At 41.9% G+C, this 22,530-nt stretch overlaps 1 protein-coding gene across 1 annotated transcript in view; it reads left to right on the forward strand.

Moving 5' to 3' along the window:
* Window positions 1-1,472: 1,472 nt before the first annotated feature.
* The window catches only part of LOC118832219 (zinc finger protein 420-like), a 40,733-nt gene continuing 19,675 nt past the window's right edge, over window positions 1,473-22,530 (forward strand). Inside the window, exons 1-5 of the mRNA XM_036739620.1 lie at window positions 1,473-1,558; window positions 8,840-9,349; window positions 14,995-15,118; window positions 15,695-15,805; window positions 19,239-20,105. Of these exons, the coding sequence (XP_036595515.1) occupies window positions 8,954-9,349; window positions 14,995-15,118; window positions 15,695-15,805; window positions 19,239-20,105 (1,498 nt within the window). The 5' untranslated portion in view covers window positions 1,473-1,558; window positions 8,840-8,953. The remainder of the gene's footprint in view (window positions 1,559-8,839; window positions 9,350-14,994; window positions 15,119-15,694; window positions 15,806-19,238; window positions 20,106-22,530) is intronic.

Raw genomic sequence — 22,530 nt, forward strand, 5'->3', positions numbered from 1 at the left:
TTGTCAGCGGGCCCTTATGAGTCTGTGTCAAGCATTTCTTTTGTGTGGAGGAAATAAATGTCTTACACCTGATCTACACTGTACACTGAGAACCTTTCTACTTTTTGGGGAGACCTTGGACATCAGCAAAAGCTAATTTTAAGTGATTTTCTCTAGGGTTCCGGGGTGGGAATGTAAAGAGCCAGAGAGCTCCAGAAAGAGGCTGATTGCTTCTCTCTTTAGAGGGTAGTACTGACCCAGGTCTGTGCATGCATGGATACAGGCCTGAGGGCCTCTTTAGACAGAGAAGGCAAGCACTTTAGTCACTCTGTGCCTATCTGTGTATGATTACCTTTCTCCATACTGCCATGGCTTCTTGATACACACACAATAGGCACCTGTTTTACTTTGCATTTTGGTAAATGTTTAGATTCTAAAGAGGCATCTCTTTAGTGCAGAATGAGAAGAGGATTGGGGCTCCCATGAGAGACAGGAGTGAGGGTCTTGATCTTTTTGGATCAGTGGCAGAACATTTCTCAGTCATTCAAGGTTCTAAAAGACTGTGCTGATACCTAACAAGGGGAGGGAGAAAATAACTGGCATCTGACTTCATCACTTGCCCGAGGTTGGGGAAAATGCAGTGCCAACACATGGAAATACCGAGAGGCTAACTTCTATCCTAGGCTTCCTACAGCTGCCTCTGAAACATTCTAATATAAAGGGTTTTTAATCTGAAATCTGTGAATTTGCTTATTTTCTTTTTAAATATTTCGATAGCTATATTTCAACATAACTGCCTTCTTTTGTAGTCCCGTGTATTTAATTTTACACATTTTAAAACATGACTCTGGGAAAGGGGCCCTAGGTGCCATCAGGATGCCAAAGGGTTCTACGACACTAAAAGATTAACAACCCCGCCTTTAGGAGAGCTGCAAAAGGAAGCTGCATGTGTGCAGGAGAAGCTGGAAGTGAAATAATCTCCTTTTTCTCCTAGGACTCTGGGACCGAGACTGGTGACAGAAACTTCCATGCAAAAACCTGCTGGGAGCTTTTGCCTCCCCCTTCCTGGCAATGTCACATTACGTAACTGCAGGTTCCCCTGACTTTGAACACCTTTACGTAGTCATCCTGCCCCTGACCCTGCACCTAGCATTTGTTTCCAGATTTCCGATGTTAAATAGGACGCTGGCTGCTTTAAAGGATCTGGTTGAACATCTGGTCCTACCCCCTCCCAAGTCAAGGACGAGGAAACTGAGGCTCAGGGGAGAGCGCCGTAGATTAGAAAGAGGTTCGGTGAGTCCAAACCCGGTATTCTGACCCTGAGTCCACCCCTAGGCTGCTTCCCCCTTCCTTCCTTCCTTCCCCTTTCCCAGTCAAAATGCAAACGAGACGCGACACCTCCGGGGCTCCTAGAGCGCAACCGGAAGCTGCTGTAGAGCCAGGCGATGACCGCACCCACTTCCGGTCAGCCATTGTTCTTTTTATCCTTCCGTGAATGGCAGAGGTCTTCTGTCTTGTGCCCTGCCCTTTCCTCTCTCTCCCCGTCGGAACCCTGGAGGTCGCTCAATCGCTGTTCCTTGTGAGTTGGGCCCGGGTTCAGGGAAGGGGGCAGGCTCCGGTGAGGGGGCGTCCGCGGCGCCTGGCTGGCTTCCGTCCTGGCCTTCAAAGGTCGGGTCGAATCATTCCCTCCCCCCCTCCTCCCTATGGAGTTGGGTGGGGAGGAACCAAAGGAGGGCGGGGGAGGAGCCACCGCAGGGGCTGCCGGGAGGAGCCACTCTAGCTCCACTCCACCCCCACACCATCTACGTCCTTGAGGACTTTGGGTATAGGCGGGCTTGGGCAGGGTGCCGAGGGCTCGACTTCCCCCCCTTTACCCCGTTGTCACTCGTTCCACCCGGGGCCCCAGAAACCGACGTTGTCCTTCACGCTGCCTCCCGCCCTTTGTGCGTGTCAGAGGAAGTCTCTGTAATGTGCTTTCTAAACCTTGAACTCGATTTCACGTGACGTCAGCGCTTAGAATTTTTACTGGTCAAAAGTACCTTTACATAAGTCGGCATTTATTAAACGCTAACTGTGCGCCACGCACTGTGGGATTCAAAGAAAGGCAAAAAGCTGCGTTCCAGGAGCTCACGGTCTAATGGGAGAGACAACTCAGTATCAACAAGTATGATACACAGGATGCATTGAGGGGGAAGTCACCCTCGTGGAAGGAGATTAGGAAAGGCTTCTCCAAGATGGGATTTTAGCTGGGACTTTCAGGAAACCACCAGGAAGTGGAGATGAGCAGGAGGAATAGACTAGGGGAACAGCCATCGGAAATGCCTGGAATTTCTCAGTGGGTGAGGGAGGGGCAGGAGAGAGGAAGAGAATTCAGAACTCAAAATTGCTCGCAGAGTGAATGTTAAAAATAAATCATGAATGTATTTTGAAAAGAAAATGCCTGGAATCCGGGGTTGACTTGTTCAAGGAGAGGAACAGCAAGGAGACCTGGAAGGGGGTAGAGTAGAAGAAGACTGGAAAGGTAGGGGGGGGCCAGGTTGTGAAGGACTTTGAATGAATGTCAGACCAGTTGATAGGAAGCCACTGGAGTTTATTGAGTGCAGGGGTGATGTGGTTAGGTCATCATCCCTGTAAAGTCAGCCCCTCCTTTTCTTGACTTCTCTGTTTCCTTTACGGATATCTCCAGCCTCCCTGCACTTTGGGAAGATGAATTTGACAGCTGAATGAAGGAAGGGTTGAAGTGGGGAGAGACTTGAACAATTTTATAAAGTCTGTACTGGAGGGGACCATTTAATGGATTTCTTGGGCTGTAGAGCCAGAAAGATGTGTTTCTGAGATCACCAAGCTTTAAGCCTCTGTGGCAGTGTCCTAGGTAAAGAAATTTTTAAATAATTAAAAACAAGAAAGGAAAGACAAATGCAGATAAATAACATTTTCTTCAAAGATCGAAGTGACAAGGAAGATACATGGAGAGAGAAAGGTCCTAGTTTTGAATTCTTAGTTGTGGGTGTTGTTGAGTTCCCTGAACCTGGATCCCCCAAATATTTAGACTACCTAGGGGAACTCATTGCAAGTAACTGGTAGGCTGTGATGAAGAAGAGGAAGAGGAGATGACAGGTTTCTGCTTCAGAGAACTTAAATTTTCCGGGGGACTTAAGCTTTGTACACACATAAATGTAAAAGGGCAGAATGTCATAGCCAGAGGAGACTGTGGGGTATGATGAGAATCTAGAAGTGGTAGAGATAATTTCCTCCTGGAGTGAACTGGGAAACCCTCAGGGAAGAAGTAGCATTTGAAATTCATTTTGAAGCATAGTGGTGGACTTGGGTTGTGGTGGCCTGGGAATGGAATGGAAAAGCATTTAATTAACTCTTATTCTATCCTAAGCACTAGGAATACAAATAGAAAATTGAGACAGTCCTTACTCTCAAGGAGCTCACATTCTGACATGAGGGGACAGCAGCCAGTGTTCCTGTTCAGTTCATGGCACATGGCACAGCCAGATAGATAGTACTTAGGTTCTGAGATAAAGGATCAAGGCAGTAACTGGGGAAGAGAGTGGGGAATAAGTGGTAAAGGACATTTCAAGAAGATAGACCTTTGAGCAAAGGCAGGGAGGTGAGAATACACATGGTACACTCAGGTTAATGTCAAATTATGAAGGACCTTGGCTGCCAGAGAAGGAATTTGATCTTTTATATTGCAGGTGGTATGGAGTCAGGGAAGGTTTTTGAGCAAGGGATCAAAATAATCAGAGCAGATCAGACTTTGGGGGAGAATGTTGAGACTGACAGGTTGGATGTTAGAATGCTAGAGTCTTTGCAGAGGTAAATTCAACAGGAATTGTTAACTGATTGGATATGGAAGGTGAGAGTGATTGGTTGAAGATGTCTAAAGTTTGCAGTGATTGGGAAGATAGAGATACCAGTAACTGAAACAGAGAAGTGAAGAGCAGGAGGAGCTGATCTTTAAAGGATGGGCAAGGTTTTTGTTTTGGATGTATTGGCCAGAGAATTTCCCAGGCCAAGGAAGCAGGTAACTGTAGGATGTGAGGAGCAGCCTCTTCTGGAACCTTGGTGTGTAATTTACATTGGTGAATATCTACTACACATGATTTTTAGAAATGTAGCACTTTGGATCAGCAACATCTTGTTGTGGAAGGAGCATGGGACTTAGAGTCAGAAGTGGGTTTGAGTCCAGGTTTAATACTTAGCTGTGTGTCCGTGGACAAACACTGCTTAACCTCTCTGAGTCCATTTTCTCGTATTTAAAGTGGGGATCTACTCTACAGAGCCATAAGGAAAGCATTTGATGAGCTGTTAATCACCACGTAAATGTGACACATGATTTCTGGTATGAGAGGACTTCTCTTAGTTACTATCTCCCTTTTACAAATAGGGAAACAGAGTCAGAAAAGTGATGTAATTTATTCAAAATCCTATTCGATAAGTTGAGAATTGGAACCTAGGTCTTCTGAATCTTAGTCCAAGGTTCTCATCATGTCTGGTAACCCATCTGTCTTTAAAAGTGGCCAATTAAAGTATGATATAAAAAGTGTGTTGGATAACTACCTGAGCAGAATAAAGCCTAGTCTGGGGAAAAATAAAATCATTCCCATCGAGCTTGGAATACTTATGAGAAAGAATGTATTTTTTACTTTTTACTATTTGATTTCAAAATATAAGAAGCAAGAGGTGAGCCTAGGGGTAAAAAAAAAAAAAAAAAAAAGGACAGTGGGAAAATTCTTGTTCCAGGTTTAGAGGCAGCAATCCATGTATAGACTGGAAGTTATTGCCATTTCCTGTATAAGCATTCTAGGTACAAGTTCACGTTCCACTGAAAATGCAAAAGCTGTAAAGGACTCAGGAGGCCTTAGACGGGGACAGAAAACCATGAGGCACTTCACAGAAGCTCAGAGGCTAAGCTCTTGCAAAGGAACTGAACTTGGGGCTGCCATCAGGTCATCCTTGACATTAGACTGAAATCCCTTTCTCCCATGGAGATCTACCTAGTGGTTCCTAGATTTGTAGTGCAGATGTGTGGTTTAGCCAGTGGTGTCAATATAGATAATGTTAGTTTGTTGTTTTCTAAGTCAATGTGTGGCTGCAGGGATCCATTTCTGTTGTAGGCTGACACTACTAGTTTAGATTTCCCTCCAAAAGACAAATAGTTGGGGCTGCTGAACAGGCATTCTCAGGAGTTCCTCTTTAACATCCCAGGAACCCATACATCCACCTTTGTGGTACTATTCTGAGACCTTGGACTCTTAGCGAAGGGAAACACATGGGGCTGTTAGCATCCCCTGCTACTGTCAGCTCATTGTAATAGTGGAGGTGACAAGATCTGGATCTTCTTCATTTATTTATTTATTTATTTAATATATTTAGTTTTCAGCATTGAGTTTCACAAGAGTTTGAATTATGAATTTTCTCCCCATTTCTACCCTCCCGCCCACTCCAAGATGGTGTATATTCTGGTTGCCCCGTTCCCCAGTCAGCCCTCCCATCTGTCACCCCACTCCCCTCCCACCCCCCTTTCCCTCCTCTTGTAGGACAAGATAAATTTCTACGCCCCACTGCCTGTGTATCTTATTTCCTAGTTGCATGCAAAAACTTTTTTTTGACTGTCTGTTTTTAAAACTTTGAGTTTCAAATTCTCTCCCCTCTCCCCTCCCCGCCCACCCTCCCTAAGAAGGAAAGCAACATAGGCCACATGAGTATCATTATGTAAAACCCTTCCGCAAAACTCATGTTGTGAAAGATTAACTATGTTTTGCTCCTTCCTAACCTATCCTCCTTTATTGAATTTTCTCCTTTGACCCTGTCCCTTTTCGAAAATGTTTGTTTTTTATTACCTCCTCCCCCCGTCTGCCCTCCCTTCTATCGTCCCCCCTTTTTTATCTTTTTCCTCCTTCTTTCCTGTGGGGTAAGATACCCAATTGAGTGTGTATGGTATTCCCTCCTCAGGTCAAATCTGATGAGAGCAAGATTTACTCATTCCTGCTCACCTGGCCCCCTTCCCTTCCTACAGAACCGCTTTTTCTATCTCTCCCTTTCTCTCTCACTGTATTCCTCTCTTATCCCTTAATTTGATTTTATTTTTTTAGATATCATCGCTTCATATTCAACTCACCCTGTGCCCTCTGTCTATACACACACACACACACATACATACATACATACATACACACACACACACACACACACACACACACACACAGACATCTGGATCTTTTTTACCTTTCCCTTTCCCCTGTTACAGCTACATGTCCTTTTCTCTTCTTGTACCTCTGACTTCAGGGGCCATGTGAACAATTCTTTCGTTTTTTTCCAAGGGGTATATTGCTCAGAAGCTTCCTGCCCTTCTCTGGAAGGCTAGCCTTCTGAACTCTTGAACTAGGCAACCTGCAAGACTGCTATTGCCCAAAGAATCTCTCTTCTCTGTCTAAAAGGCCGGATTCTTTTGTAATGCTGCCCAGGAAACTGAAATCCTTTCTGCCTTATGCTAAATGGTGGGTTCAGAGAACATTGCTCATGAAATCTCTTGAGCAGAGTGGGCAAGCACAATTCTTCTATGGGAAATATTATTTCTGCTGCTCCACAGTTTAGGCAGGGAAAGTCCGCACTCAAAAATTCTTCTGTTGAGCCAGGTGAATAGTGGGGGAAACACATGCATTGCCTTTGTACTTCTGCCCCAAGTCAGCCCTTGTGAGTTCCTGGGAGTAGGGGAAGGGAGAGGAGGAGAGTAGATACAGTCCTCCACACCTCCAGCCTCCCCCAAAACACAAGTGTGACATGTACAGTCATCCAGGGTGCTAGGGATCTCTCCCAATGTTGAGATAACCAACTTTGATTTGCAAAGCAGAGGAACATGCCACCCATGCCTTTATCCAAGTCATGGATGGCTTAAAATGTCATACTGCACAGAACTAGGCATGAGTCCTTGGGGCAGTTCTCTGTAGACCTACCAAGTTGACATTGGGGAACCACCAACCTTTCAGCCCTGTATTAATCTGATTGTACTGACATCTAGCCTACATCTCTCAGTCTTTTGGTTAAGCACAGTATGAGACACTCCCAAAAGCTTTGTTAGCATCTACGTAAACTATACATACCCTTCGATGTTCCCCCAATCTACTAGTTCAGTCGCCCTGTCAAAAAAGATAGTGAAGTTAGTCTGGGATGGTCTGTCCTTGATGAAGCCAACCAGGTCTTCAATGAAGTGTTCTAGAATTGTTTCCAAGAATTACTGGCCTGTAGTTTTTTTTTTCTTTCTTGTTTTTCTATTTTGTTCTGATTCTTCTTTCATAACATGCCTAGTGTGGAAATGTGTTTTAATATGATTGTTGCTGCTGTTTGTCCTTCAGGAGGATCATGAAATCAGGGAGGTGATGCCATAACATGCAAGTGAATTGGATTTAAGTGAGGGAGGGCTGTGCAAAGTCACCAGACTCAGTTTCTCCTCCAGACCCATCTGAGTCCAGTGGCCATATATCAATCAGGACAAGTGGAGAAGGCTGAAGATGCCCTGGGAGACCATGGCCTTTTTAAGCTGAGGTCTTTAGCTGGTCTTAGTTTCACTGAGGCCTGGCTTATTCAGTGATTAAGGCATGATAAAAAATGAGGCAAAGAATGGCCTCTTAAAAAAAAATTGATCTGGGAGGGGAAGACCCTGAGGGGTTTCCGGCCAAAACAGAAACACTGACCAAGTAGGGCTTGGCTGGGGACCTATTATTGGCCAATCAGTGACAGCCAGAGACATTTTGGTTTTCTTTCTTTTTTTTTCTCTTAAAGACCAACCTTAATATGATTGTACATGTATAACCTATATCATATTGCTTGCCATCTTGGACAGCGGGGAAGAGAGAGACAGAGGGGAGAAGGGAGGAAGAAAAAATTTAAACTCAAAACCTTATAAAAATGAATGTTGAAAAATATCTTTACATGTTATTGGAAAAAAAATGAAATACTATTAGTGGGGAAAAATTAAAAAATAAGTGAATAAAAATCTAAGGTGGTTGGTGAGTTTACCTTATAGCCACATCAATCTCTGTAGGTAACTCCTGTTTTTCTTCCTTCAAATTGCTTCTTATGTCTTCAAATTTGTATTCTCAAGAAGACTTCTCATATAGAGTTTTAGTCCATGAAATGTTACCTAGCTTCTAAACCCTTTGAAATATCTTTTCCCCAGATATTTCAGGTCCCCAGGTTTTCAGGTCATGCTGTGCCTAGCATTTCTTTCTTCTATCATAAACACTGAGGTAGTCAAACTCAATCACGAACTGTTCTCTGTCCTCTTATCAAGTTACCAATGGGCATGCCTGCACTCTAAGGGAAGAGATAAACTTATCAAATTGAACTCCCTTGATTAATTCCCCTACCCCATATATAGTATATTTTGTAAGAATCTGTTACATGGTTCTCTGGTAATTAAGTGAATACAGTTGAGACACTGAATAATGTTGAAAGAAAGATTTGCTTTTGCAAGGCAAGTGGATTACCCATTGGCAGAGGCTAGGTAGCAGCACTGTCCTTTTGTAAGGAATGAGCATTGTGAGAGTCAGCATGGCTGAGTGGAGAGAGAACTAACTGGTCTTGGAGCTAAGAAGATTGGGATCATATCCTGTCTCAGACCCTTCCTGCCATTCATTATAAGGGCTGGTCACATAATCTCTGCACCTCAGTTTTCTTATCTGTAAAACAGGGGAGTTAGATTAAATAGTGTTGCAAGAACTAAATCTATGATCTTATGGGAAATATTATTTTCCTTCCAGTGAAGATGACTTTTTTGGTCTGGACCTGAACTCTCTGTCACTTGGTTATTCCTCTGTGTTAACAGTGATTTCTCATATCTCTGTAGGTGACGTCATCCCAGGCCTGAGATATACAAGGCAAAGTTCTGAGACTAGAAGTATAGTCAGGGACTTTGGCTGATTGAGTTTCAGCTGCAGCCAGGTTCTGGTAAGAGGCTGTGATGACTGCAGAGGTGAGGAAAGCCAGGTGTCTGGCCCCTAAGCTCTTGGGTGTCCAGAAGAAGAGGGACAAATCCCGGGGACCAGGATCAAGCCTGCAGCAGGACAGCCAGATGAGCTGTGATATCTTTAGGCAACACTTTCGGCAGCTGTGTTACCATGATACCTCTGGGCCACAGGAGGCCCTGAGTCAACTGCGTGACCTTTGTGGAAGGTGGTTGAGGCCAGACATGAACACAAAGATGCAGATCATGGAGCTGCTGGTGCTGGAGCAGTTCATCACCATCCTGCCTGGGGAGATGCGCACCTGGGTGCAGTTGCATCGTCCAGAAAGTGGAGAGGAGGCAGTGGCCATGGTGGAGGACTTCCAGAGACATTTTAATGGACCAGCACAGAAGGTGAGAAGTAGAACCATTCATGGCAGAGTTAGGGGGTAGTCCAGATCGAATTTCTCAGCAGGTGGAACTAACTTAGAAACAGGAGCCCTCAGTAACCATGGCTTGGAGACATTTTGCCTTCAGGTTTCCTGGACCAGCTGCATGGGTTACTCATAAAACTTAACGTTGAGACCCAGCTGTGTCACTTAGCTGTGTATCCTTGAGCAAGATACAGCTGATTTTCCTTTCATTTACCCATCTATTTGTGTGGTATTGTATTTTTATATATTTTGTTAAATATTTTATAATTACATTTGTAAACATTTAGTTATTGTTAATTTTTTAAAACTTTATTTTCTGTTCCCAGTTTTGTCCCTCCCTTCATCCTTACCCCCCACCCCCATTGACAAGGTAAGAAACATTAGTCATTTCCTCTCATTTTAAAATGAGAGTAATACTTTTTTTTACAGTACTTTGTGCTCTTGATGTAAGGATCAAAATAGTAAGTGTCTAAAACTCATTATAATATAAGCAATAGTTATTATGTGTAGGAAATGATTGTTGTAGTAGCTGACATTTCTAGACTCCTAGCTACAGAAGCATCATAGAGCCAGTTTAGCTTAGATGTGGGAACTTCCAAAGTAGGAGATTTCACAATCTGTCTGAAAATGGATGTCTTTGCCTCTGTGTTCATGACAAGTCTTGAAGACAATAGATGGTATTGCCACCTTACATTTGCCTAGGAATTTATTTTCATAGAAGACAATGTGGTATTTTGAAAAGAATTGTGATATCAATTAAAAACATTTGGGTCCTTCTCTGTGCTATCAACAGTTACTAGCTGTTAATCCTTAATAAGTCCCTTAATGTCTCTGAGCCTCCGGTTTTTGATCTGTAAAATGGCAATAATCTTGTTCTCCCCACCTCTCAGGACTTGTAGCTAGGAGGAATTTTAAGGATTCTCTATTGCAAGCCTTTCATGCCACAGACAAGGAAACCAAGGCTCAGAAAGATTATGACTCATGAGCATAGTGAATGGTAAGGCTTGATGTACTATAAACATGTTACCTATTTAGACTCTAATATTCTTCTCACCAAAATACTGTGAGGTGGACAGGAGTAGTGTATTACCTCTACTTTCTAGAAGTAACTGAGAGGTGGGTCACTAACTCATTAGTGACTAAAACTAGGACTAATGATAACATCTGACCATTACGTAGCACTTTAAGGTTTGGAAAGTGGTTTATGAACCTTGGCTCATTTGAGCCTCAGTTTCAGTTTATATGGGGGGAAAGGATCAGAGAAGGGACAGGACATTTGTTTGGGTTGGGCTGATAACAGGGAGACATATCGCTGCTTCATTCTTATTTCTCTTGTTTTCTCCGTCAAGAAGAATGACCTTTGCACTAGACACAAGGAAACAAAAATGGTTGACAAAGAGTTGATGCCCAAGATAAGTGAGGAGGCAGTAAGAAAATGCCCAGTTGCCTTTGATGAGATGAACTATGTCCTTGGACACTGAAAGAACTGGCAGGTGTGATTGCTGAGCCACTATCAGTAATATTTGAAAGATCATGGGACAATGGGAGCCATACCACAAGTTTGGAGAGGGGCAAATGTCCTCATCTTTCAAAAGGGAAGACAACAGACTGCAAACTATAGGTCAATGAGCTTGACTTTGATTCCTGGGAAAATTCTAGAATGAATCCTTAAATCCTGATCATTGGCAGACATCTACAAAGAAAAGTAGTCATGTCAGGAGAGCTAGCTAGCATGGCTTTATCCAGCACAGAATCATGCTAGACTAAGCTCTTTTCCTTTTTTGATCAGATTACAAAAACTATTAGATAAGGATGTGCTGTGCATATCTGAGCTCCATTTTACCTAAAGCTTTTGATGACTACCTCATCCTATTCTTGTGGAGAGGACTGATGTTTGTGGCTAGGCCTGGGTCAGCAAGAATAATAAATCCCCTGAAGTGTTCTCATGGATTTAATATGCACTATTAGATATTATGATTATGTAAAATATGGTAATTATTTCTAGCCCAGTGGAAATATGCAGTGTGATTTGAATAATGCCAGCACTTAAGGGGCTTCTTCTTCCTGCTGAATACAGCACCTAGCAGTGGTAGATGATAATACAATTTGATCATTTGAGAGCTGGTGAAATGACTGGCCTCAGACTAGTTGGTCGTAGTTCGATTGTCTTTGTGGCAGGAGGTCTCCAGTGAATACCCCAGCAAGTGACCCAGTGCCCTTTGACATTTTAATTAATGACTTAGATACAGCTTTGGGAGACTTATCATGTTTGCTGATGGTAGAAAAGCTAAGAAGGATAGGGTGACACTGAATGGCAGAGTTAGGATCCAGAAAGATCATGACAGGCTGGAACATTGGGCTGAATCAGTAACTCAGTAGGGATCCATGGAAAGTCTTGCACTTGAATACAGATGTCAGATTTCAAAAATACAAGGTCAGGGAGACATAGAAGTTGTTCTGAAGAAGAGATATGGATTTGAGTAGACTTGATGCTCTATAGAAGTCAGCAGTGTGACGTGACAGCCAGAAATGTGGGCTTGGTTAGAAGAGGCCTAGCCTTCAGCAATAGAGAGCTGACAGTCCCCTGGATTCTGGCCTCCATCAGACTTCATCTCCACTCTTGGGTTCAGGTTTGGGTGCTACAGTTTAAGAAGGCTGTTGATAATCTGGGTAGTTTCCAGAGAAGGGCAGTGAGCCCAGAGCAGCAGAGGGTCAGTAGGAGGGCCTCCCCAGGAGGGGTGAATTGGTCCAGGGCAGACCATTATTAGCCATCATTATTATCATCATTGAAGAGTGTCTCTCCCATCCCCAGAGCTGTGATCTTAGGACTCTATAGCCATCTTCAGGTATTTGAAGAGTTATAGTAGAGAAGGCATCAGACTTTTCCTGTCCAGACCCCGAGGGTAGAACCATGGACGGTGGTGGGGAAGCTCGGTGTTAGGAAAAATCTCCTAACAATTGGCTGTCCCAAAGGGGAACAGAGGCAGAGGCTGGATGACCCCTTGTTGGGTATGTTGTTGTTGGGTTTCCTTTCTTATATGTGTCAAGCTTGATTACTGCCAAGGTCCCTTGCAGTTCTTAGATTGTGTGATGTTAGTGATTCAGTGAAGATAGTTACTGAGGAATTGTCCCTATTTTGCTGACCAAGAAACTGATGTTCAAAGAGATGAAGTGAATGTCAGAAGGGAAATGTGAAAGTAGGTCTTCCTCGTTAAAGAACAATGTTCACTGGGCCACATTATTGCTGAAAACCAGATTCTCTTGACTCCTCAAGATTTCTTTTTATTCTAGAAAAGCAATATGTAATACATTCTTAACTTGCCAATGCAAAGATTTGTTAAAACATTAAAAACAGTTTTTTAATATTGCCCAGTTGTCCAATTAGAGTTAGTTTATTTCAGAGCCAGGGAAATGTCCCTTCCTTTGTCCCCCTTTTTTGTCAGAAACATGCGCACTCATTTTTTATTTGCAAAAGTTTTTCCCAAACATATATCTTGTTCAGTCGTTTTCAGTCGTTCTGACTCTTTGTGACCCCATTTGGGCTTTTCTTGGCAGAGATACTAGAGTGGTTTGTCATTTCCTTCTCCAGTTCATTTTACAGATGAGGAAACCTAGGCAAATAAGATTATGTGGCTTGCCCGGGTTCACGCAGCTAGTAAGTGTCTGAGGCAATATTTGAACTGAAGTCTTTCTGACTCCAGGCCTGGCGCTCAATCCACACTGCACCACCAGACATACACAGTAATGTGATTGGAGCAAGGTTCCAGGGAGCAACTAGATCCAGAGAACAGGGTAAGAACAAGGTGTTAGTTTGTTTATATTTGATTATATAGTAAATATGTGGTAGAGAAGAGATGAGATAAACAAGCACACACACATATACTTGTAACAACGAAATATGATCAATTCAGAGCTTGTTTGATGGCTGACCTTAGAGTACTTGGTTATAGTTTGGTGTCATCATGGCCCGAGATCATAAAAGGCAGCTAGGTTGTACAATGGTTGGAGCAGAGCTGGTTTCTTCCATAAGGCAGGCACTGAAAAAATTGCTCGTTGATATACTTTGAATTAAATTACAGTGTAGGGCTGAGACCAGATTGTTGTTGTGTGACACCAGAAGTCCAGCGTGTAGGCCTAGCAGAGAGGAAGGGTCACAGTCAGATCTACCTAACCAGGTTCCAAGGGAACTGTTTGACCCAGAGTGGGAAGGTCACTGGGCCAGAAACCTGGAGAATGTGGAGATAGAGTGTCTCTCCTGACATTGCTCCTATACTTGGGCCCTCGGTAAGTCCCATCATTTCCCTGGGCCTCGGCTTCCTCAGGTGCCCCATGGCCCACAGGGCTAGGGAATGGTCAGGAGAGTTGACATTTATGTAGAGGTTTAATAATGTCACACTCTCCAGCATTTTAAGGTTTGCAAAGTGCTTTCCTCATGACAAACTTGTAAGTGTAAGCAAGGTAGTTGTGAGTGTTGACTTCTTGCATTTTGTGGATGAGGTAACTGAGGGTCAGAATTGCTCCTGGTGACTTGGCTAGTCAGTAAGTCTTCTCCTGCCACAAGGGCATGTTCCACTTTGCAGTCTTCAGATGTAGAAGCATTAATTGATTCTCACAGCAAAATTTACAACCTTTTCATATGCCTTACCTCCACTCACAGGATTGCTGTGAGGGCAGAATGACATAATTGATGTGAAAATGTTTTTAAAAAAAACTAGAATTCTATGAATTTAAGAATAAAAATTTGCATCTGCCTCCAGAAAATGAAGTTTTCATGGCAGTTTGCCATGGGGATTGGTAGGAAGGAATTAAAGAGGAGTCCTGATAAGCCCGTTACCTGGGTGAACCATTCACTTTATGATATTCAGTTTAAGCCTGGTGAGGTGTTGCACCCCTCTAGTCCTTGCTTCTGGGGAGGCCAAGGCTGATGGATCTGTTGAGTTTGGGAGTCTTGAGTTGCAGTAGGGCTAAGGCAGAGCAAGTGTGTTCACTGTCTGTCACCAATATGGAGAGCCACCAGAAACAGGACCACCAGAGTGTCTGAGGCGGGTAAATTTGTTCAGGGCAGAAAAACAGCAGGTTTCAGCTTGTGCCCTGATCAGTATTAGGAAAGGACCCATGAATGGTTGATATACTTCCAGGTGTGGGTGAGATAGGGAGACCCAGTCTTCAAAAAATGAAATTCAGTTTAACCAGCATTTATTAATTGCCAGCTGTCTACAAGGCACTGTCTTAGGTATTCAAGGAGATACAAAGTTGACATGAGACCGAGTCCTTACCTTTCTGTCAGCTACAGGCTAGTAGAATAATAAGAGCTCATTTATTTGACACATAATGAAGTATATTTGTTCCTTTTAGCTTCTATCATTCTTTGACTTGGCCTGCTCACAAATGGCCCATTCAGGTGTCTGTCAGGAGTCCAGTTGCCTTCTGTAAGTGCCCAGACCCCTCTTGCTGAATAACTCTACATGAGCCCGATCTTCTATGTATTATCTCTTCTATACCCACTTAGAATGTCCACCAGCAGTTGTGCTACATACCCTCTCCCTCTTCCCTGGTGATGTAGGCCATTAGCAAGTAGTTGGGCCCTGAAATCATACTTAGAACATGAAGAACTTATTGTTTCAGGATTTGGTGACATTTGAGGATGTGTCAGTGGACTTCGCCAAGAAGGAATGGAAGAGTTCCGCAGCTGCTCAGAGATTCTTTCGAGATTTGATGCTGGAGAATTACCGGGATGTAGTATCACTGGGTAATGATTCTGTTGGCTCACTTTAAAATCTTTACTTGGGGGGTTTTGTTGCTTCATGCCTCTTGCTAAATAGAGTTTCTGTTAATCATTTCAAGAGTTAATAGGAATCAGAAAGTTCTAAAACTGTATTTTCAAAGCTTTTCAGGTCCATAGAGAAGTAATGTCCCAGGAAATTATTAAAGCTTTCTGAAGGTAAAAGTATATTGATCCTTTGCAAGCTTTGCTTTATACATAGATGGCCTAATATTCTCTAGCCTGCTTCCTTCCTAAAGGCCTCATTAGGGTACCCTTTGTCAGCTTTTCTAAGCCCTAGACTCCTCAAATACTTTACTATTGATTTTTCTTACCTAACTAGGAAGGAGAGAATTTAAAAAGCTAATTTTGAATCTGGTTCTAAATCATTGGATTCTGCCTCAGTTTTCTTGGTTTTCAAGTGCCCTGCCTATGGGTTGTATACCTCCCCCTTGCTTTCTCTGGGCATTTATTTGCCTTCTCTCTATGTTCTTTCCAGATTTAAGGCTTAAATGGATATCTATGACTCAACTCATTATTCAGCCCCATTTTCTTCTCCACAAGCAGGATTTCCATTTTCAAAACCTACCGTGATCGCCCAGAGAGAGGAAAAACCGTGGAGTCTGAGTCATCAGAAACCTCTGAACATAGAAGATGGGAAAAGCACCTGTACAGGTAAGTGAGAGAGGACTCTTCTTTTCTTATTCTTTTATGTCTTCACATTTATTCAGTTAGTGAATTTTTTATTTTTCTGTATCAGATGCGATTTTATTCACATAAAGAACTCCCAATTAGGAAACTGTTTTAATACAAATTAATACCTTTGTTCAGAGTGTTAGAGAGTTTCCTGTGGCACTGAGAGATTGTGGTTTGTCCATGCTGCCCCATTCAGTAGGTGGACTCAAAAACCAGCTGTGTACATCCACAATGCCTTGCTGCCCCTCATAAACTTAACCAGCAAGAAAGACAAATAAATAAATGTGGGTGTAAAATTAGGCATAAAACTGTTCATGCAACCCTTTGCATTTAACAAAGTAGAATTGATTTCATTAACAATCCAAAAATGTGTCGGGTGTCTTTTTGAAAATCCATGTCAAATTCAGATATTTTTGGTCCTCTCTATTTGCCCATGAGAGACACACAAATATAAGCCTAATGGAGCTGACATTGGAGTTAGGAAAAAAGCCTTGACTCAGGTGGTGTCCAGGGTTAGGGTTGAGTGTAAGGCCATCAGGGATGTAGAGCCTGACACATACTGACTGTGGCCTTGTCAAGACTTTTAACTCTTCAGTGCCCTGCACAGCTCTCTCACACCAAAGAAGTTGTAGAATAATTGCTGATCTGCACTGGTAGAGAAAGCTTCTTCACCAAGGAGCTTCCTATCTCAATGAAATCACAGGTGTAGGTATAAATATACAGTATATGCCAGTAAATAAATATCTCTATAGAGAGAGATGTGTGAATTCAGAACTACTCTAATGATTTTGCCGTTTTTGCTTTGCATCCCTTAATATAGATCTATGTTTCCTTGTCTGCTTCATATGTATCATTTTATTACACTTTAATATTCTATTCCATAATGCACTATGATAACTTATTCTGCCACTACCTGCTTAGTACATTTAAGTTGTTTCTAAGTTTTTAGTATTACAAATAGAGAAGTTGTAAATATTTCTGTACAGATAGGTCATTTCCATGGTATTGTTTAGGATGAAGTTCAGTTTTTAATTTATTGGATCAAAAGATCAGATTAACCTAGTTTTAGTAGTACTAGAAGGGACCTTTGAGGCTGTCTAATCTAGCCCCTCATTTAGGAGACTGAAGCTCAGGAGCCAGTGATTGGCCCACAGACACCTAAGTAGGAAGTAGAAACAGAATGCAGCAGGTTTGGTGTCCCAGGATTTGGAGTCAGGAGGGAGCTGTAGTTGGGCCTATCTCCAGGGCCGTGGGCTGGTCACTTTGCCTCTGAGCCTCAGTTTTCTCATAAGTAATAATAGCCCAAACTCATCAGGAGTATTTGAGGATCGATTGAGTTGACACCTGTAAAGCGTTTTGCAAATATCTGAAGTACGGCCTACATGCAGCTGTGGAGAGTATTGATTTAGGGTGATGTGTATGGCCACACAGCTCTCCACCGTGTGGTTCCACTCATAACATGGTTAGAGGCAGCTTGGGGATGGGCAGAGACCACTGATTTGAGTTAGAGATCCTAGGTTCAGGACTCAGCCCTGTGGCCTCTTGGGCCACTCACCTCATGTCTCTGAGTGCAAGGCTCTTTCTCTGTAAAAGGAAGGGACTGCCATAGATGACTCTTGGGGTCCCTCCCAAGTCCTCAAGCTGTGATCCTTTGTATTATTGGGGCCTCTTCCCCTATCCTGCACCCCAGGGAATTTTATGATTTTTTTCTGTTTTCTCCTCTAATGACTATTGTCTTCATTTGTTAGAATGTCTTTCCACATTTTCAAAAATTCCTTGTATTTCTTTTTTTCCCCTCTACTGTCAATAATGTGACATAATATGCCTGTACCACAACTTGTCCTTCCACCCCAAAATTTTGTGCTTTCACAGAAAATGCAACCCTAATATTGTGAAAATATGGGATCTTTCCTTTTGTCTTTGATCTCTTTGGTAGTATCCGTAGGGTAGTGGGAATGCTGGTTCAGAGGGTTATGACTGGTTTGGTAACTTTTAGAATGTATTTCCATATTGTTTTATGAAACAGTTGAAGTATATCTGGATTTTTAAAAATTCTTTTTGCTATTTAATGGGTATAGAGTGAAGCCCCAGAGTTGTTTTCATTTGCATGTTTCTAATAGTGATTTATAGCACTTTAAAAATATAATTGTGATAGTTTACAGTTTTCCTTTGAAAATGATTTGTTCGTATCCCTTAACCACTTTTTTGGGGGTAGTGGCTCTTAGTCATATATTTGCATCAATTTCCAATATCTTGGATATCAGACTTTTGTTTGAGATGTTAGGATCATAGATCTATAGCAGAAGGTTTCTTAGAGGGCAGTAATCCTCCTCATTTTGCAGATGAGAAAACTGAGGGATTAAGTGATTTGCCCAAAGGCTTTCAGATAGGGATAGAGCCAAAATTGAAATCCTTGTGCACTGATTGCTCATCTAGCAATTTTGATGCTTCATGTAATACACAGCAGAGCTGAGGTTTCAACCCAGGATCTCTGACTCATAGCACATCAGCAGCACTGGGATCAGGCAGCACTCTTCAGTCAGCAGATGACCATTCTGTGTCCTTTTTTCTATAGGATAGAACTGTGCCCTGAGCCCAGGGATGAGCATGTAGTAGGCCATCAATAAATTGACTCCAACACTTCTTGAGCATAGTGGCTAGTCCTCGTAGCCTGCAGTCAGGATGACCTGAATTCAAATCTAGACTCAGGCACCTGCTAGGGGAGTCACTTTCGGTAACTCCCTTCACCTCCCTTTGTCTCAGTTTCCTCAACTGTAGAAATGGGGATAAAAATAGCACCTGTCTCCCAGGTGAGAGGTAGGTGTGAGAGCCAAATGAGATAATGTTTGTGAAATGCTCATTGTTGTGCCTGGCACATAGTAGGCACTATGGCACACGAGTGCTAGCTCATACTATTATTATTACTTTTCTTACTATCTTCACCATCATTATGTGAACAAGAAATTTGATGGAAATACTCACATACCTCCTACACCTGCTACCCCCCATTGACCATCTTTTCTTATCATCTTAGTCTAGTTGCATTGATTTTGTTTGTGGACAAAGTTTTTGATCCCAGTGCTTTTCCCTTTCATCATGCTCTCTCTCTAATCCCTGCAGTTTCCTCTGTCCCACTGTTGTTGGCTGTCTCCACCTATTGCTGTCATTTCTATCCATTTGTGAATAAATTGCAGACCTTTTTTGCATTGTTTCTGCTGGGTCATCTCTTTCCCTGCGCACACCCTTGATTATAAATCCTCTCTTCAAATAAAACAAAAACAAATAAATAAATAGATCCTCTCTTCAGACCCATGGAATTCATGAGTTCCTAGAGTAGTTTAACATTATGTGATGTAATTCTGTTCCTTTTCCCATACTGGAAATTGTGACAGTTGTATGTTCTATTTTTCAGAAGGTGATAATGTTACTGAGAATGACAAGTCCATGTTAAAGCAAGAAATTTTAAGTGAATCTGAATCATGTAATAGTCCATCAGAAGGTATACAGAAAGATGTTTTCCAGACACCTAAAGCTGAGGTAGCCTGTGAAAGGGAAAGCGTGTTAGAGCCGCAACAAGAAACACTCCCAGAAGAAGATAATCGGAGACTTGATAGTGATTTTATGGAAGTGATAGTGCAGAATAAGAAAGTCCTTATTGAAGAGAGGGGTGAAAAATGTAAAGACTTCTGGAAAAGTTTTAGTCTTGTATCAAAACCTGTTACACATGAGAAAATTCCAAGAGGACAGAAATCTTATCAGTGTAATGAATGTGGCAAATACTTCAATAGGAGCTCACACCTTATTGACCATGAGAGAATTCACACTGGAGAGAAACCTTTTGCGTGTAGTGAGTGTGGCAAGGCATTTAGCCTGAGCAAGAGCCTTATTCGGCATCAGAGACTTCATACTGGAGAGAGACCTTATAAATGCAATGATTGTGGAAAATCCTTCAATCAGAACTCGCACCTTATTATACATCAGAGAGTTCATACTGGGGAGAAACCCTATGAATGTAATGAATGTGGAAAGGTCTTCAGTTATAGCTCAAGCCTTTTGGTACATAAGAGAACCCACACTGGGGAGAAGCCTTATGAATGTCATGATTGTGGAAAAGCTTTCAGTAAAAGCTCAAAACTAATTGTACATCAGAGAATCCACACTGGGGAGAAACCCTATGAATGTAAGGAATGTGGGAAAGCCTTCAGTCAGCGTTCAACTTTTAACTATCATCAGAGAATTCACTCTGGAGAGAAACACTCAACTTTGGTCCGCTCAGTCTGTTAGATTGTGGTGCTCATAATGGAGAAGAACAGAAAATTTCATTTGTATAGAAAAAACCTCACTCTTGTCTTCAGATGAAAACCTTCATTCTAATTGATCCAAAATCTTAACAAAATTTGCTTTTGTTTCACAGGGAGATCAGGTGTCAGAATATGGATGTCTTGGTCAAACTAGTGGAAAATGGACAACACATTAACTTTGTCACTCATGGATGGGATTGCTTTGTAAATAACTCAGAGTCATCTTTGTTTCTGTTTTATCTCCCCAAGCACATTTTAAGCTCTGCGAGGCAATTCTCCCTTTATTCGGACTGCTTTCCTTTACTACCTACATCAAGCTATTGTTTGATTTATTTTGCCTTGTCTTTTGGCTATGTTTTTCTTTGTTTCCAGTTCTCCATTATTCTAGGCCAAACACTTAGCATATTTAATTAAAAGTTTATTAGAATGTTTGATCCCTGAAGGTGGTCTCCTGTATGAGACAGGGAGCTGTACAAGATTTGGGATGGCACCTCCTTTTCTTCCTCCCCGAAGTACTTCCTTTTCCTCTTTTCATTCCCTGCTCTTCAGGTTCTGTAAAATAGAGCCCCAAATCTACATTCTGATACAAATACTCTCCCATTTCCTTTCTCACACCGGTGAGTCTATGCTTTATTTTTGTGTGTCTATATCAAAGATCTGTGATGCCTACAGATTGCAGCTTACCTAAAATTAATAGATATCTTAGAGAATCTTGTAGCGATCAGAGATTAAGTGATTTGCACAAGAATATACAATGTCAAGAGGCAGGATTTGAACCAGATTCTCCTGACCCCAAGTCCAGCCTTATCCACTACCATGCTTTTCATTTGACCCATCCAATGTTGATAATTTGCTGTGTAATTATATTTTTTACCCCAGATGGAGTGTATGTTTTTTAATGGCATTGACTACCCCTTTCCCATAATACTTAAGCAACAATTGACAACAAAGATCTTCAATAAACATTTTAATATCAATATATGATAGAGCTAATAGTGTGATTATCCAAAGATGGGCTCCACATCTACATTAGACTGGGGCCTTTCCGAGAGTGAATGATGTTTCCTCCCCTGTCTCCTAAGATGTGTTTACGTGTGGAGTGGTCACAAGGGATAGACTGGCCTTTATGGTAAAGAACCTTACCTTATTTTTATTGTTGTTATTACTTTTCAAAATCTATTTACCTTATTTTTTATTGCCTTGTTGTCTTTACCTTATTTTATAGAGCACTTTGGATGTTCTGTGTCATTGTCCATCGTTATAACCCCAGGCACTTAATAATGATAGGTGAATTGTCTAGATAAAATATGGGCCCTACTTTGATGGAGCTTATAGAGCTTATAGATTTGTGGAGGGATAAGACACATACAGAACTGCAATAACCAACACTCCATGAATAGTGAGTGCTCTAGAGAAGGGGACAGAATTGTTTTAGCCAGAGGCAACTGGCCAGCAGGCATGTGAAATTTCCAAGTGCCTCAAAACCAAATTAAAATATATTTGGGAAAGTTTAACAAGATAACAATACACCACAGTGGTAACGAGTGACTTTCTAAGTCAATATATGGCCCACAGACGCATCCAATTCTACTTGTGTTTGACATGGCTGCTTTAGATAGTAGCAAAGTCAATTAAATTTACATTTACAAGTAATTAAGCTTAAACATCTTTATCTTGTGGATAACTGTTATTTTTCTGATATTCTGTCCTCTGTTTTTGTCTATGACTCCTGTTACAAGCTAAGTAGATGCTGATCCTGGTTTTACTTTCTTCTCTTTTCATTATTCCATATTTCTTCACTTAGATTTATCTTCCTCAGGGGAATAAGTGTTATTTTTTCTGCTGTTTCCATGGCAATATTTTCTACTCATGTGGTGCTGTGGGTATGTCTGCCTAGTTGGATACAAATAACAAATTTATGAACACACCAAGTTAAAGCACAAGCGAAATCCTTTGTGTTCATCATTTTTGTGCCTTTTCCCCCAGTCTGAAAGGCTGAAAGAGAACAGTTATTTTGCATATTCAGACTGTATTTATATTGCCAGTGTGGGAACTTGTTATTCTTGATAATACCTATTTGTAGTCGGATTTATTTTTCTTGCTTTCTTGGTGTAGGGAGAGGGGGAAGGTGAGCAGAGAATATATTGTTTCCTAACCACTGCTGAGGCTCTACCTTCTGTTGCATTGTTATGGCTGAGAATATTGATGAACAGATATCCAATAGGTCTGGACTCAGTAGAACAGAAGAGTGAGGCCTTCAGCACATGATGATACCCCTTGATTGACAGTCATGCCACTTTTGATCCATGGCATTTGTTGCCAAAACAGAATATAAACTAAAGCCTTTTCCTTTTTAAGGTTTATTTCATTTTACCCTAGAAAGCAAAAGAAAGTAGTGGGTAA

The sequence above is a fragment of the Trichosurus vulpecula genome, chromosome 9, assembly GCF_011100635.1.
Source record: "Trichosurus vulpecula isolate mTriVul1 chromosome 9, mTriVul1.pri, whole genome shotgun sequence".
Classification (NCBI taxonomy): domain Eukaryota; kingdom Metazoa; phylum Chordata; class Mammalia; order Diprotodontia; family Phalangeridae; genus Trichosurus; species Trichosurus vulpecula.